Below are 15,033 nucleotides of genomic sequence, written 5' to 3' on the forward strand. Positions count from 1 at the left end.
TACAAATTGAAACGTTATCCCAGGAGAATGCCTCTCAGTTCAAGTTCAATCACCCAGATTGCAATGTTTGCCGGTTTCCTTGAAAGTTGGCTAAATATATATTTTTTTCTTTCAATTCTGTAGCGTTTTTCTCCTAGTCACATTTTTTTTTTGCAAAGCTTGAAATGAGCGCTAAGCGGGTAATGTAAGTAGAATATTCTCCATTGGGAATGAATGGGGATTTTGGAGGTGATAAAATGCTGAACTGTGGGAAAACAGTGACAGTTATGAATGGAAAAGTAATAGCCGAGAAGTGTGAATTTTTGGAAGTTAGAATCAGTCAAGAAACGTACAAGTTACCAAATGAGTGTGGAATAAAATACTAGATGAATGCTCTGCACGATGTTCGAGTTGGAGAAACGCAGCCAGGATTTTGGGGCTCAAGAATGTCAAAATGTCAAAAGTCAAAATCTCTGCCAGGAGCAGAAAAGGTGAGCCGAGCTCAATTTTCGTCAACATTCTCACTCATGAGATGTCGATTGTTTCCTAATCAGTCAGAAACTTGAATCATGCTGCTTCCTCCAGCAAGCCTATCATCTGCAATACTTTTCATTGCAATGGATTTTTTCAATGCAAAATAAGATCTGAATGACAATTAATCGATTAATTGATGGGACAATAGATTTATTCATAGGATAAGCTAGTGAAAAGATTGTGTGCTTTTTGTCGATAATTGTTTTCAAACCCAAGTACCGATGTCCTCGTATTTATGTTATGCTTTTATTTTGAAATTTGACTTCGCCGCCTGTTCCCGCAATGCAGACTGTAAACTTGTGGGGACTGTCTTGACTTAAAGACTGGGCTTGAGCGCAGCGATGACGTCCAGAGGTGATTTGGCGCTGATTTCGCTCAACGTGATAACGGTACTTTATTTGCCATGTAAGTTTCTTATTCTCGCTATATGCATTATTTTTTTCTCATAAGTTATGAGCGAACAATTGGTGGTTGACGATATGGTTGGATCAATGACTGCTTATGCACAAAAAGTTTTTTCCCCTTTCTGGAACGTGTTTTGAAATTAATGTTATTTTATGAAATAAGTGACAATTTTATGGGTGTCTTTGTGTTTGTGGGGCTCAAAACGCGTCGTTTTCTGTGAACGTAAATATTTTCGCATGTAGGTGTAACAAACTTTTGCGCTCCTGCCAATGCGGCTCAATGGGGTATTGTCATCTGTTATTTGAGGCATTTCCGGTTCTCCCGAAAGAGGGAGCCATTGAAGAAGAGAAGCTCATTACTCGTTTATGCTCTTGAATAAAATTTGATCTGACCGACTGTTGCGTTATATTTTAGTCGCAGTTAAACAAGCTGACAATTGTTTATGGGGTAAAATAATCAGTAGTTTTAAATACAGTATATTTTAAACCAGAAATCTGAACTCATATGAAAATCAGTTATGATTTTTTTTTTTTCTACATTTTTTAGTGGACAGGTTTACAGGCTGGCCACAATGTAAATGAATTTCCAACATGCTGCTGTTGACTAGGGAGTTCCCAACTTGTTCACTTGAGCTTCCTCTGCAAGCAGGAAGCAGCTAAGTCTCCGTTTCCTTGGATGCGGCAGGAAGTTGAAACAATGCCATTTGTATTGTACACCCCGCTAACATTGTTTTTTTTTTTTCTGGAAATCTGTTTACCTCACACGAGTGCTGTATAGTGGAAATGGTGGCAGCGTGTTTTAAAACAAACCTTGTAAATTACTGTACACATCTATTCCTAATAGTATTCAATCAGCGTCTCGGCTGGCGAGATGACGGCCATTTTAGTGGGTCACTGTTATGGGAGACGGCCATGTTAGCCCATACTTGTATTGGAGCGCTTTTATGGTCAGGGAGTAGGAATTACATACTCTCCACATGCTGCCCCCCAGGAAAATCCTGTATTTGAAAAATGATGGGGTTTTTTTTGGGGGGGGACTGTGTATCAACAGCATTAGTGGCATTGCCACTTGGTATTGGGAGCCATGTCGTTCCCACAGCTGCCAGCAGCACTCAGCGGAGAGACCTTCACATGGAACTGTCAGCCTTGCGCCTGGTTCTCCAAAACGTCAGCGTCATAGCGCCAGGGTCCAACGTTTCTCAAGTGGAGTGGAAGGTACCAACCGTGCCGCCCGCAATCGAGGACAATATTTAGCTTTGTGTTTTTTTTTTTTTTCTTTCACCTGTGCCCCGTCAGCTTCAATCCAATCCCGCTCGGCCTCATTATCTGGACGGCTTTGAAGTTCTTTATCGGATCCTGTTGCCCGCCAGCTCGGACTGGGCCGCCAAAAAAGTGGCGGCGGCCAGCTTTCGGACTCAGGTGGGTCCATTAAGGAGAGGCTACAAGTACCAGTTCAAGGTTCGGCCCTACGGCGGCACTTTGTACGGCCGGGAGAGTGACACCAAGCTCCTGGCGGTTCCGGAGATGGGTGAGGATTTTTTGCTCGGATTTGCATTGGGAATTTCAGTCTTGCAAGTATTTTTATCTATTTATTTTTTTAAATGGCGCAGTTCCGAGCGCAGCTCCAACGGCTGTGTCGATAACCGTGAACCATGATGACAATAACTCCATCCACCTGAACTGGGAGCCTCCTCCATCCGAGAGTCACAACGGAATCATACGCGCTTACCAGGTAATCCCCATTGACATTTCAGCATATTGCGAATATGATGAAATTTTTTTCCAAACAGGCAATTTAAAATGTGATATTGATGTGTGTACAAGTTGGTATATAAGAAGATCTTTTCACTCCCCAAACACATTTTTCCAAGCTCAACGTTTCTTCAACACACTAAAAAGTCTTGGTTCCTACAGAAGGATACGCAGTTTGGGGACTGGACATATGATTTGCTGATCATCTTACTTGGGTTGTTCTTTACCCAAGTAATAACAATTGTGAGATCAGAGCGTGGTTTGCTTTCCATAATGCATCAAAATCTGCCAAAAATATGAGCCACGCATGCGCTTTCATGATGTTCTGTGGAAACACTCTAGGACCAATGCATACTATATCGAATGTACCTATTGTACATTTACTGTAAGTTTCTAATTACCAGTGTATATAATCATTTTAACCCTCTTAAACGACATATTATTTTGCATTCGAATTAATGTTATTCAAAAACAGATATGTGGAAAAAAAATGATTTGTTTTGAGTTATACAGTTGATTCGTCGACTCCTCTAATATGGGGGTTTAAAATGAGGAACGGCAAGATCATTTTCAACAGTCAGCAAGTGTCAAAATGGCCGTCCGGCAAGATGGATCTGAAATTTAGCCACTTCATTCCAATTGCTGTGTTTTCACTCAAATTATTAACTTGGGGGCTTTTTGTTGACTCAGGTGTGGTGTGTGGAGTCCAACGAGCAGCAGTACCAAAACTGGACCGTGGATCGCAGCCGGCACTGGCTTGATATTTTTAGCCTGCAAGCGGGGAAACGCTACTGGATCACTCTTGCGGCCGTCAACGGGGCCGGAGTGGGGGCGCCGAGCGACCCCCATGGATTTGTCATAAGTAAGCTCAAAGACGCGGGAAAAATCGTCGTCGCTCACATCTCATCGGTTTCGTGTCTCTCAAAGACCCACAGTTGAGATTTGCTTCAGAGTCCGAAAACCGCGGCCGTCTCGGGCCGCTGCATGACCCCGTTTTGGTGGGGAGTGTCGGCGCTATCCTGTGGTGCTCTTTGCTGTTTGCGGCTGTCTGCCTCCTCCGCCGTCACCTCCTGGCAGGACGCCGCGGGGATAAAGGTGCGCCATTGACCGACGTTTGAGGGTTCTACCTTCTCCAATCCTCGATTAACCTTCTTGTCATTTTTCCCCGTAGGTTTCCGAAGAACGGGCAGTGAAGATACCGTCATTAATCACAGGTAAAAAGACTTTGTCTTCGCTCTAGGTGCCCCAATGCTCCCAAGTTGTGATTCTTCTTCTTCAGGGTGACAGCTCCAAGCTCTCCATGGATGTCCGGGAGCTGGAGACCTGGTTTCAACACCAAGTACCCCGACTTGTGGGCTCAAGGTCACAAACCTTTAGGAATGAGGAGCACCAGTGAGTACTGACTGCATATTTAGAAAGCCAAAGATTCTGACTGTAGGGTTTGTTTGCGTTTGGTTTTCTGTTGACGGTAGATTTTGCCAGTAATGTCCATCATAGCGGTCCGGATTGCATAGCTTCCAATTCAAAAGCACAGCCTGTTAGAAGAAAAAGCTACAAGAACATTCTTGGTGCCAGTAAACAGAAGCGCTGAACTCTGGCGCGATCTAAGCGATCTTGAAATCGTCATTGTGGAATCTGTGTTTCATCAGACTTGCCAGAAGCGACGACCAAGACGGAGATGAGCCGCGTGGACTTGGATCTTCCTGTTGGGACGGACGGCTGCGGCGTCTACGGCACCTTTTACGTTGACCTCCTGGGAGACGGGCTTAAGACTTTCAACAGTCCAAGGCGTTACCGCCAAACGCCGCCAGGTCTGGTGCAACCGCAGGGATTTGAGACCATTCAGATCTTCGCGCAGCCTAAGACCTCGCCCCGCATGGGTAGGGAGATGTTACCATGGAAACAGTCCATACGGCCTCAGCCCAAAATGGGGGTTTTGAGGGAATCCCGGGAGAAGAACCTCATCAAGCAAGGTGATCAATTGCATAAACCTGTAACCTAATATATGGAAGTGGGAATTCTTCCGAACAATTTTCTCTAGTATCTTAGAATTAGTAACGTAATTATAATTATAAAAGTAATATTTTCCTTAAGTCTTGTTTTATTGGAAAAAAAAATTCGGAAGTGAAAGTGTTAAAGAGGTTCTGGAGGACGGGACTTTTTAAGCTTTTAAATTGAAAAAAAAAAAAGAATGATCATTTTATATAACTAAATAAACCCAAGGAAATAAAACACTACTTAGTATTACATAAAAACAGTATGTATCGCTTAATACAGCTGCCTAATCCACTATATTTTCCTTTTGACCTATTTGATTGTTTTGTTGACATTCCCTTTAGCGCAACTCCATCTAGTGGATGCATGCCGCAAGTCCAGCCACTAGTGTAGCTTCTATTCTCTGCACCTTATATATGAAAACAATTTTAAAATAGGCCATTCATTGAAGGTGTGCCATATGATCCGATGCACCTTATAAATCAAAAAATATAGTAATTAAAATGTTAGGAATCATTCCTAAAACCCTTTAAGATGAGAAATGGCTTAAAATTGACAATTACGGTATTAGATATTTTCACGTTTTGTTGTGCACTTCAACCAAAACGAAAATGTTTGATCTTTTTTCCCCGTAGAGGTGCACGCAGTGAACAGCGTCCCGCTCGATGCAATCAGGAAGCCGATTGCTCCGTCATATTATGTCAGCCAACACAGATTCAGTCACGTCCCATCCAGTCAACACGGTATGGTGAAATTCACTCACTAATCGCTTCAACCTCTAAATATAAAACAGCAGAGGAGGTCTTGTGATTTATCTGCCTGCAGAGTATAATAAATACGCTGGTTGTTGTGGATTGCTGCATCATTCTGCGTCCCTACAACTCACGGATGCGGCGACGCCGCCGTACCGCTTCAACCTGGAGGAAGCTGCAGACGTGCGCAGCGCGACCTCAGACGAAGGGTGACGAATACGCACGGCTTCTATCACAACTGGTGGCGGATTCAGAAAAATGTTTCCTGGAGCAATTAATTTTTGTGATTGGTTCATGATGATAAGGAAGGCAAAACGATATAAAATATTTAAAAATTTGGATTTTTTTTATTGTTTTGACTGAATAATGTGGTAAGATTTATTTCTTCCTATATTTGCTTTTTTTCTAATGGGTTTAAGAACAATGTGTGCAAGAATAAGTCAGAAATTCTTCATTGAAAGCAAGTTTAAGAGTAAAATTTACTCATGGAAAGCTGTAATTTTAAAACAAGACAAGCCCAAAAATATTGATAGACTTTATTAATAATAAAAAATACAATACTATAAACTAAAAATAATACACCGGTGTTTCTTATTTTTACTTTCTCAAAATAGAGTTTTTGTAGTGGGGTCGGTCTGGGTTTATCTCACACAATTTAACTTGTTTCCCAACGGTCCCAGGTCCAGCCGCTCCACAAAGCTAACGATGGATCTGGGCTCTCTCCAGTCGGTATGTGAAACTCCAGGCCAAAATCTCCAAAACAAGAGCAGCCTACCCTCCTGCGGCCCCCCGTCCGCCACATCGGCCGACACATCTCCGGTCGGGGAATGGGACGGCACGCTGACTCCGCAAGAATCCACTTGGTATTTGTAGCAAAATCCACCAAAAACATGGAAAATGATTGGCAAATCTTCCAATGACTTCATTGAGTGGCTTAGCCTGACTCTCATAATGCAAACTTCTTGCTATGCATTATGGGACATGTAGTTGACATAAGGCTTCAATCCAAGAACTAAATGTTGCAGGAAAGTTTTTAGTTTGCTGCCCGGAAGTGTTTCATTTCACGCAACGCATATACATATACATATGTAATTATACATATGTATGGATACGGCTGATGCCACTGAACATTTTGAGGGGTTGAAAGTAAAAACATAGCCAGGCTAGTGAAAAATCCTCGGACATCCAAGGGTTAAATGCGACGATCTGAGCGAAGGTGTCTTTGTTTCCACCAGCGAGCTCCAGGTCCCCGAGCCGCTTCTGGGCGGATGGCGCCGCGCTCGCCTACAAAGCTCCCCATCCTCCTTTTGCAGCGAGTGGGACGGCTCCCTGTGGAACACCTGGAGCTCCATCACGGACGGAAGCTTCGCAAGCGCCCGGGCGAGCCTCATCAGCTCCGTAGACAGTTACTCCACCATCGCCAGTAGCAACTTTGCCCATTTTCTCACAATGGAGTCTGGAGCTTCCTTGTCAGGTAAGCAGAGAAGCGATCCTATTCCACTTCTCTTATATTGCGTCTTGCAAGGAGTTTGCAAGTTTTTCCCATGCCCCCGTGTTTTTTTTTTCCAACATTAACAACAAAAATTGCTTACTTGAGCCTTGAAATGACTTTTGAGACTCCTAAAAATGTACACAAATTACATCGAGATAAGAACTAACATTAGCTTGCATGTTAGTCACAGTCACAAGTTGCCGGATGAAAAAATAATCATAATTGTGGGTGTATTATCATTAATGACAATATTCATACAAAGAAAGTACAACTTATAGACACTGGTCCAGATTTAATAGAGATAGAAAAACGTGTGTGTCACCAGTGACTGCTCTCAAGTGAAGGCACACCGTCCTTCCTCACTACAAAATGTAATATTTACAGAAGCGGCGCCAAAAATCTTAACAATGAAATCATGGCTAGCCTAATGTGGGATTCTGCACTTGCATTTTGCCATTTACTGTTGACTGAGAATGAAATCACCTGTTCTCAACCCAATGATAACCACCAATTGCGGCTAAATAAGCGTACTGTCCTCAAGAATATTACAAGAGCATAAGGGTAAAATGGAAATCGTGACCTGCTTGTAAAAGCCGTTTTTTAATGTAGCCGAACAGCGTAAAAGTATTTATCTTGCTTGTTTATCAATGAATTCACTCACTGACAAGAACAAATAAATCTTAGCATTAGTGTAATTTGGCGTAAACATCCACAGCTGCAGTTTCATTTTTCATCCACTAGATGGCACCCTTAAAGCGCGTTGGCAGCTTTCCCATGAGATAACAAACGCAATCTTGTTCAAACATCTTAAGTCGTTCAGTCAAGTTGAGAGGTGTCGTCTCTATGCTGCAGCCAAGATAACATTCACGCTCACTCGCTACATTTACGAGAGGGCGAGAGAAGCATTTAAACTCACCAGGCCATTTCGAATCCGCTGCAAGCGTTTGATGTGGCCCGTAAAATCCTGACGCAGTCAAACTCCACTCCACGATGGCTTGTTATCTGCACGTTTTCCATGTTTTTCTCTGCATCATACCCGATCCAAATGATCGAGATTTTTAGGAATCTCCCGCAGAGCTCGCTGGTGAGTTAATCATTTGAATCAGGTGCGTTGCAAAGAAAAGCTTCGAAAACACGGAAGGCGTATTCCTTTCTGGACTGGAGTATCAAGAAGTAACTTATTGTCTGGTGATTGGACAAATGAAGCCTTGTCATATGGTTTGTTTCCGCTAGATGGCAGCTTTGCTTTAACCTTTGTGCAATATTTTGACCATTTTTGGCTCATTTTCACTCTGGCAGTATTTTAGTCAAGAGTTGGCGCACTCCTCGCGGGAACGGCGGTTGGGGACCTTTGGTGTACACGCATAAGGTGTCAAACTCCAGTCCTCGAGGGGCGGTATCGTGCATGTTTTGCGGTTTTCTCTCCCCAACACACCTGATTCAAATGATTAGTTCATTAACAGGAGTTTGAAAATGATCCACGCGGGCACGGGGACAACATGCAAACTTGTCAGGCGGATTTGAACTGTGAGGCGGAGGTGCTACCCACTGCCCCACCGAGCCGCCTGCATCTTATTAAGTGTTCTAAAAAATGTATTTAATGAAGAATGGGAAAAATGATAATAGAAAATGGCGTATGGCATACATCAGCAGCGTTCCCTTTGTTTGTTTAGACTTTTCTCCGGCGGCCTCCCCCCTCAGCGGCCTGCATCCCGCCTTCGGTGGCGAGATGGAGTCGGCTCCTGCGTGGGACTGGGGCATCAATTGGATGGAGGAAATGGAGGCCCGCTACTACCCCGCCTCCAAAACAAAATCTTTTAACACTTAGGGAATTTTTCTCCCGCGTTACATCAGTCTGATCTTTCTTTTGTATAGCGCTTTCCTCAGGTCCAATTACTGTGTGTGGTATCCCGCAAATAGCTTCCATTGCGTTGGCATTTTCAAACACACACACACTTCTTGCATGAGTTTTGCTCATTAGAGAGGAGGATAATGAGAATTCTCCCTTGGGGATATGTGTGTGTTTTTTTTGTGTGTTTTGAAAGACACTTAGCCAGTTGAGATAGCGTCGTTAAGTACAAAAAACACAAAGTGAGCTTTTCTCACAGCAGATGTTTTCTGCGGGATTTCATAGGAGCTGCCTGTTCAGTTTTTACTGGCACTCAAATGGATTGTTTTTTTTTAGTTTGTGTAAATATAAAAGGGCCACGTGAGAGGAAAAAAAAAAACGCACTTTGGGTCTCTCATTCAATGCCATTCCGATATAATTGTGGGGAGCTCTTTTCAGGCATTTCAGGATGTGTAAATATATATTAAATGATTCTTTCTTCTTCTTATTCGATGATTTGCACGTATTACCGTAATTCCCCCAGTATAAGACATTTTTTCCCCCAAAATGAAGGCCAAAAGTATGCGTGCGGCACGGCAAAGCATCGGCACGTCTTTTACACGGTAACACAAAAAATACCAGAATTTGACCAACAAAATTAAGAGTACGTCTTATACACGGGTGCGTCTTATATTAGGAGAATTACGGTAATTAAAATACTTGATGATAGTGTTAGTGTTGAAGGAGAATATCTACGTTTCAATCTATCCCCATGCCATTTAACTCATCTGAGACCATATATGCCTTGTTTTGAAACATTTTCTACTATTGATATCTAACTTTATTTAGCTAAAAAAGCCAATTGAAATGTTCTCAATAATAAACGCGATGCCATTTTCGTTCTTGCGTGTGTGATTTTGCTTGACGCTAAACTCTGAGGCTTTCTCATGTGACTGGATGAGCCTCAAGAGTGCGTCTGGGGGGGTTCCAGTCCAAACATATGGCTTGAAGTGAAGAAGCAGACAGATGAAGGATAATCCCTTGTTTTGTACGCGCATATGCACGTCGACTAAAAATACGGAACAATGCAAGTTGTGCAAGTGCTATTTTGGTTTGTTTGCCTCCCGAAAGCGTCCGCCCGCCCGCTCGCCGCTCCTCGGCTGCAGCGGAGAAGAACTGGCCAAATCTGCTTTTTCAGTTGCCTACAAACCCATAAAAAGCGTGAGGGACCTGACCTGGCTTAGTATACAAATGAAGCAGACAGTAAAGCCCTTTACTCAACATCCCATTTGACCCGAGTGACCCAGATACAAGACGAGGATTACAAAGGAAAATGCGTTGTGCTTTGCGGTTTGCCCCAAGCCGTATTTCTCATTTACTCATAAGGAACGGCCAAATTATTAGCACCACAGTTACCAATAGGACCAATATATATCACATGCGTAGACGCATACTGAATGCGAATACATAAATATCCTGATCATTATACGATAGGGCTGCACGATTGTTGGCAAAATAATAATCAAGATTATTTTGGTCAATATTGAAATCCTGATTATTAATCATGATTATTCTTCATCAAACATCTTCATTGATACGTACTTACTACTACTAAGAATAAACTAAAATAAATGAATAAAGTAAATAATAATTGAAAGAAATTCACGCAAAAAACTTGGCACACAGGGCAACACGGCTAATTTACTTGCTGAGTGCAAACCAATGAAAAAAAAATGAAGCCTACCAAGTACAATATTTACTTTTAAAATGGCATTTTCAGTCATTTCAAACCAAATTTGTTCCAATTTGAGGTTTCAATAGACTGCTAGCACTGCATATATGAGGAATCAGGTGAGAAACTCAATGCCATTTCACACTGGTAAATAATGTATTAGGGTGAGAAAAGCAGAGGCAAATGTCTGGGAAACATTGCCCCCTGGTGGTAGGATGACAAAGATTTCACATGTATAGCCGGCTTTTTAAATGAGGATCATCTTAATTAATTCTGGCAGCCAATATTGTGATCCCGATTATAATTATAACAACAAAACAAATCAACAAAAGAGTATTTCAAGGTTTTTGGTTGCATTTTGAGTAAAAATATAGCTTTAATATGAAATTGAGCCATGATTATATCCTTTTAAACTCTGAACTCATCTTGGCATTGATCTAAACATTCTTTTAATGTAATCGAGATACTTTTTTCCCTTTGGCGCAGAGCCATCTAGTGGATGCCTAATGCAACCACAACGGCTATTGTAGCTTCTATTCTCTGCGCCTTATAATGCGGTGTGCCCTATATATGAAAAGTTTTGTTTAAAAAAAAGGGGGGGGGGCATTCGTTGAAGGTGCGCCTTATAATCCGGTGCACCTTATAGTGCGGAAAATACGGTAATTGATTACGTCCTCAATCTGATGGCTCACTGCCTTGCCTGCCCACAACTGTTACAAATTGAAAATATATGTGTATTTTTACACCCGGCTGTTGCCATGGCAACCGCTTTCATCCGCAAGACTAATTTGGATTCCTGAGATCCCTGTTAGCGCTGCGTTGCTACAATTCAACACGCCATTTGAGATTGTTTCCAGTTGAGAGGACGGAAGCCCGTCGCGTTTGAGGTTCTTTATCATCTGCCTTCCCCAAGCATTTCAACACTTTGGATTTTTCTCACAGCAGCCCCAAAAGCGGTGAACATTCATTCGTCAAATCAAATTAGCATGGAAATCGAGGGGTTGCGACCTGTCCTTTCCCAAACCTGTCATTGTTTACATTGATACATTTTTTCAATCGCTAAATAACATTAATATAGAACAAGTGCTTAGAACACAGCAATAAAGAACACATTGAAGACACAAAAAATGCAAGATAAAGGTTGTTTTGATGATTCGATCGACTGAATAATCAATGGAATAATCAAGCCCTATCGGAAACCGGTAATGAGCTGACAAGCGATCGATCGATGAACGCAGACGGTTTGGGCTTTACATCTTAACTAGAGTGAAGCACCACGGTATGCAATGGTTGATTAAAAAGCACTTTTTCCTTTTCAAAGTCGCAGTTTGGAGCTGATTTAAATCAAGAAAAGCCTTACACATGCATCAGCAAATGTAGTTTAATGTACAGATACAAAACAACAACAAAAAAGTACAAAAAGTCAGCAGTGTTCATCTATATCAGTGGTGTCAAACATACGGCCCGCGGGCCGGTTCTGAGATGACTTTGGAAAGCATAAAAATGAGCTGAATTTTCTCATTAATTGAACAACTTGAAATGTTTTATGCTTATGTTTGATGAGCAATACGGATGTTGTGCTTGTAAAGCTCAAAGTTATATAAATATACAGTATAAGTGGCCCACAAAAAAAGTTTGACACCCCTGATCATATATATATATATATATATATATATATATATATATATATATATATATATATATATATATATATATATGTATATATATATATATATATATATATATGAAGGTTGGCATACTCAGAGGAGATGGGCTCTTCCTTTTGTCCCACAGCCTTTTTTTTTATCATTTTTAAATACAATACGTCTCTTTCCCTGAATCCGAAGGGTAAAGACACCAAGGAGCATGGAGAATGTGGACAGCTCATAAATAATGATGGTAAAGCAAAGCACAAAAAAAAAAAAAGAGTCTTTTCTTGTTCGTTTCCAAGAATGACATGAGTCTTAAAAGATCAGCGTTCACACTTGAAAGGTGGGGAACAACGGAGGCATCGGAGGTTCACTTGGTTTCACGGGAGGCTTTATCTAGTTTCCTGAAAAAAAAACAAAAAAAAAAAAATGGGAGGAATGACTAGTCACATGACATTTTTTTTTAGGAAGAAGAGATTGATTCTATTTTGCTCTAGATTTTACATTGTTGCTAAAAGTGTTCGATACTGTAACCGAAAATAGTTGAATTCGACCCCAAAATGAAGGGCGAGTCCTATACACAGACGCGTCTTATATTTGGGGAATTTCACTGACGGAGGAATCCATTTTTGCCCCGTAGCGGACGGGCCCACCGAAACATCAGGCGTGTCTCCTCCAAGCCAAAAAAAAAAAAAAACACTGGACGATTGTCTCTAATGAGGGATTAGCTTGTATGTTCTGGTGCTCCTAATGACCCGGATGCTTCAATTATTAAAGAGACATGATGGTATCCTACCTCGGCGCTCTTCCTGGCCGCATCGATTCCCCGAGAGGCCGTGGAGCCCCGGGACGAGAAGCTTCCTGTGCTTGAGCAGTTACTGGACATGTGATTTAAGGAAAGGGAAGCGGCTTTACCGCCGCACAGCGTCACCTCCTCGCCATGTGCAGCTGTGGGAAACAGTGAGCCATAAACGTATGGATACGTAGTTTTAGTTTCAATATTATCAACTAAAATTGTATGTTTTTAACATTTACAAAAGAAAAAAGCAATCTGAATCAACCGTCCACAAATATTCACTTTTTACAGTGTTTATACAGGTTACAGGATCAAAAAAAAAGTATGTCAATCCTTATTTGAACTGGAAACATTTTTGACCATCTAAACCATAGGTGTCAAACTCCAGTCCTTGAGGGCCGGTATCCCGCATGTTTTCCAATTTTCTCTCCCTAACACACCTGATTCGAATGATTTGCTTATTAGCAAGCTCTGCAGGAGCTTGAAAAGGATCCTGATCATTTGAAATAGGTGTGTTGGAGAGAGAAGGTTCAAAAACATGCAGGATAACGGCCCTCGAGGACTGGAGTTTGACACCTGTGATCTAAACCATTTAATGGTGGAAAAAAAAGATTGAATTACGCAGATACAACAATGAGAAGTTTACAATACTTCAAACAGGAGGCCACTTTACGATATAAACCACAGGTGTCAAAGTTCGGTCCTTGAGGGCCGGTATCCTGCATGTTTTTGAACCTTGTCTCTCAAACACACCTGATTGAAATGATGAGGATCACTTTCAAGCTCATGCAGAACTTGCTAATAAGATAATCGTTTGAATCAGATGTGTCAGATGGATACCAGTCCTCGAAAGCCGGTATCCTGATTTTTTTTTTTTAACCTTCTCTCCCCAACACACCTGATTCAAATGATTAGGATCATCTTCAAGCTTCTGCGGAGCTTGCTTGTAAGCTACTGTATGGAATCAGGTGTGTTGGGGAGAAAACTGGAAAAATGCAGGATACCGGCCCTCAAGGACTGGAGTTCGACACCAACGTCATCAACTATCAATAATAAGTTGTGCATGATAGCAAACGTTTTTTTGACCGAACACAGCCAATCAAATCACCTCGCTCCCTTTCAATTCAGTGCGCCAAATGGTCAGGCGGGCAAAATAGTGAGAAAAAGGGGCCCGGGGCCCATGATCTCACTTTGAGCGTGCCTTTGTCTGGAGCCTTTGCGTGGGTGGCTACCACCGCCACACTCGCTCCTCTCCAGGGACGACAGGGAGCCGCTAGCCATTTGGCCGGCCTCCGCGCACTCGGGAGAGTCCTCCTCCGGGGGTGGTTCTGGAGGCGGGGGCAGGTCTGAGGACACAATCAGACGTATGAGCACAGCGGATCTCATAAAAACTGCAATTCCTATGGAAACCACTAATTGCTGAGAAAACCGCAAACCGTCACGACACTTTGTCACTGGAGTGAAATAAAAGCAGAGATGCACAAATCAGGTCCAGAAGTCCAAATCCTGCCACAGTGCGGCTTTAGCCAAAGGTGCTTTTCTGCTAACGGGCTCATCGGAGTTCAGCTTTTTCGGAGTTCAGCTTTTTCACTTTTTATGCTCCACCCATCACATTTTAAATAATCCACATACAAAATACTAAAACATGGAGTTTCTGAGTGCCTTATTTCCCGCACTATAAGGCGCACGCTTATCTTTAATGAATGGCCTATTCTGTTTGCCTATATAAGGCGCATAGAATAGAAGCTACAGTCGTTGCATGGATTGCGTTATACATCCACTAGATGGCGCTTGGCTAAAGGGAACGGCAACAAAACAATCATAATAGTCGGTCAAATTTTATTAATGGACAATCACAAATTAAGATGATTTGGGGAAAGTATTGTCTGAAAACGGAAAAAAAACCTTCTTGATTACATTAAAAGAACATAATTATGATTCAAGTAAATATTCAACTTCATTATTTGAATTGAATTCTTCCATGTACCTCCATGTATTTCCCTCCTGTATACCGAGTTCTTGGAAGGCTTTTTTCTGGCACGAACTTTTTGGTTTGTCGGAGAGCACGTTTCCACTGGGGATGAATGGCCGTGCGCTGAACGAGAGGAGGAGAAAAAAAA

General features: G+C 42.0%; 2 protein-coding genes across 5 annotated transcripts in view; one reads left to right on the plus strand and one right to left on the minus strand.

Annotated features, from left to right (window-relative positions):
* The first annotated feature begins 809 nt into the window (after positions 1–809).
* On the plus strand, positions 810–9,635 carry robo4 (roundabout, axon guidance receptor, homolog 4 (Drosophila)). The gene is made up of 14 exons (XM_088440378.1): positions 810–918; positions 1,969–2,132; positions 2,214–2,445; positions 2,528–2,649; positions 3,360–3,531; positions 3,597–3,764; positions 3,841–3,883; positions 3,949–4,061; positions 4,319–4,642; positions 5,300–5,407; positions 5,490–5,625; positions 6,097–6,279; positions 6,652–6,890; positions 8,582–9,635. The coding sequence occupies exons 1-14, from the start codon at positions 855–857 to the stop codon at positions 8,734–8,736; spliced, it is 2,223 nt and encodes a 740-aa protein (XP_088296504.1). The 5' UTR covers positions 810–854; the 3' UTR covers positions 8,737–9,635.
* A 2,588-nt stretch (positions 9,636–12,223) lies between these two features.
* robo3 (roundabout, axon guidance receptor, homolog 3 (Drosophila)) overlaps positions 12,224–15,033 on the minus strand; it is a 31,679-nt gene continuing 28,869 nt past the window's right edge. For all 4 annotated transcript variants that reach the window (XM_088440362.1, XM_088440360.1, XM_088440361.1 and 1 more), the window contains exons 24-27: positions 14,901–15,008; positions 14,104–14,259; positions 12,914–13,065; positions 12,224–12,521 (exon numbers count right to left, since the gene is read on the minus strand). In XM_088440362.1, coding sequence (XP_088296488.1) covers positions 12,510–12,521; positions 12,914–13,065; positions 14,104–14,259; positions 14,901–15,008 — 428 coding nt within the window. In that variant the 3' untranslated portion in view covers positions 12,224–12,509. The remainder of the gene's footprint in view (positions 12,522–12,913; positions 13,066–14,103; positions 14,260–14,900; positions 15,009–15,033) is intronic.

This window comes from Hippichthys cyanospilos, chromosome 18 (genome assembly GCF_059441005.1).
Source record: "Hippichthys cyanospilos isolate Australia breed blue-spotted pipefish chromosome 18, RoL_Hcya_1.0, whole genome shotgun sequence".
NCBI lineage: Eukaryota > Metazoa > Chordata > Actinopteri > Syngnathiformes > Syngnathidae > Hippichthys > Hippichthys cyanospilos.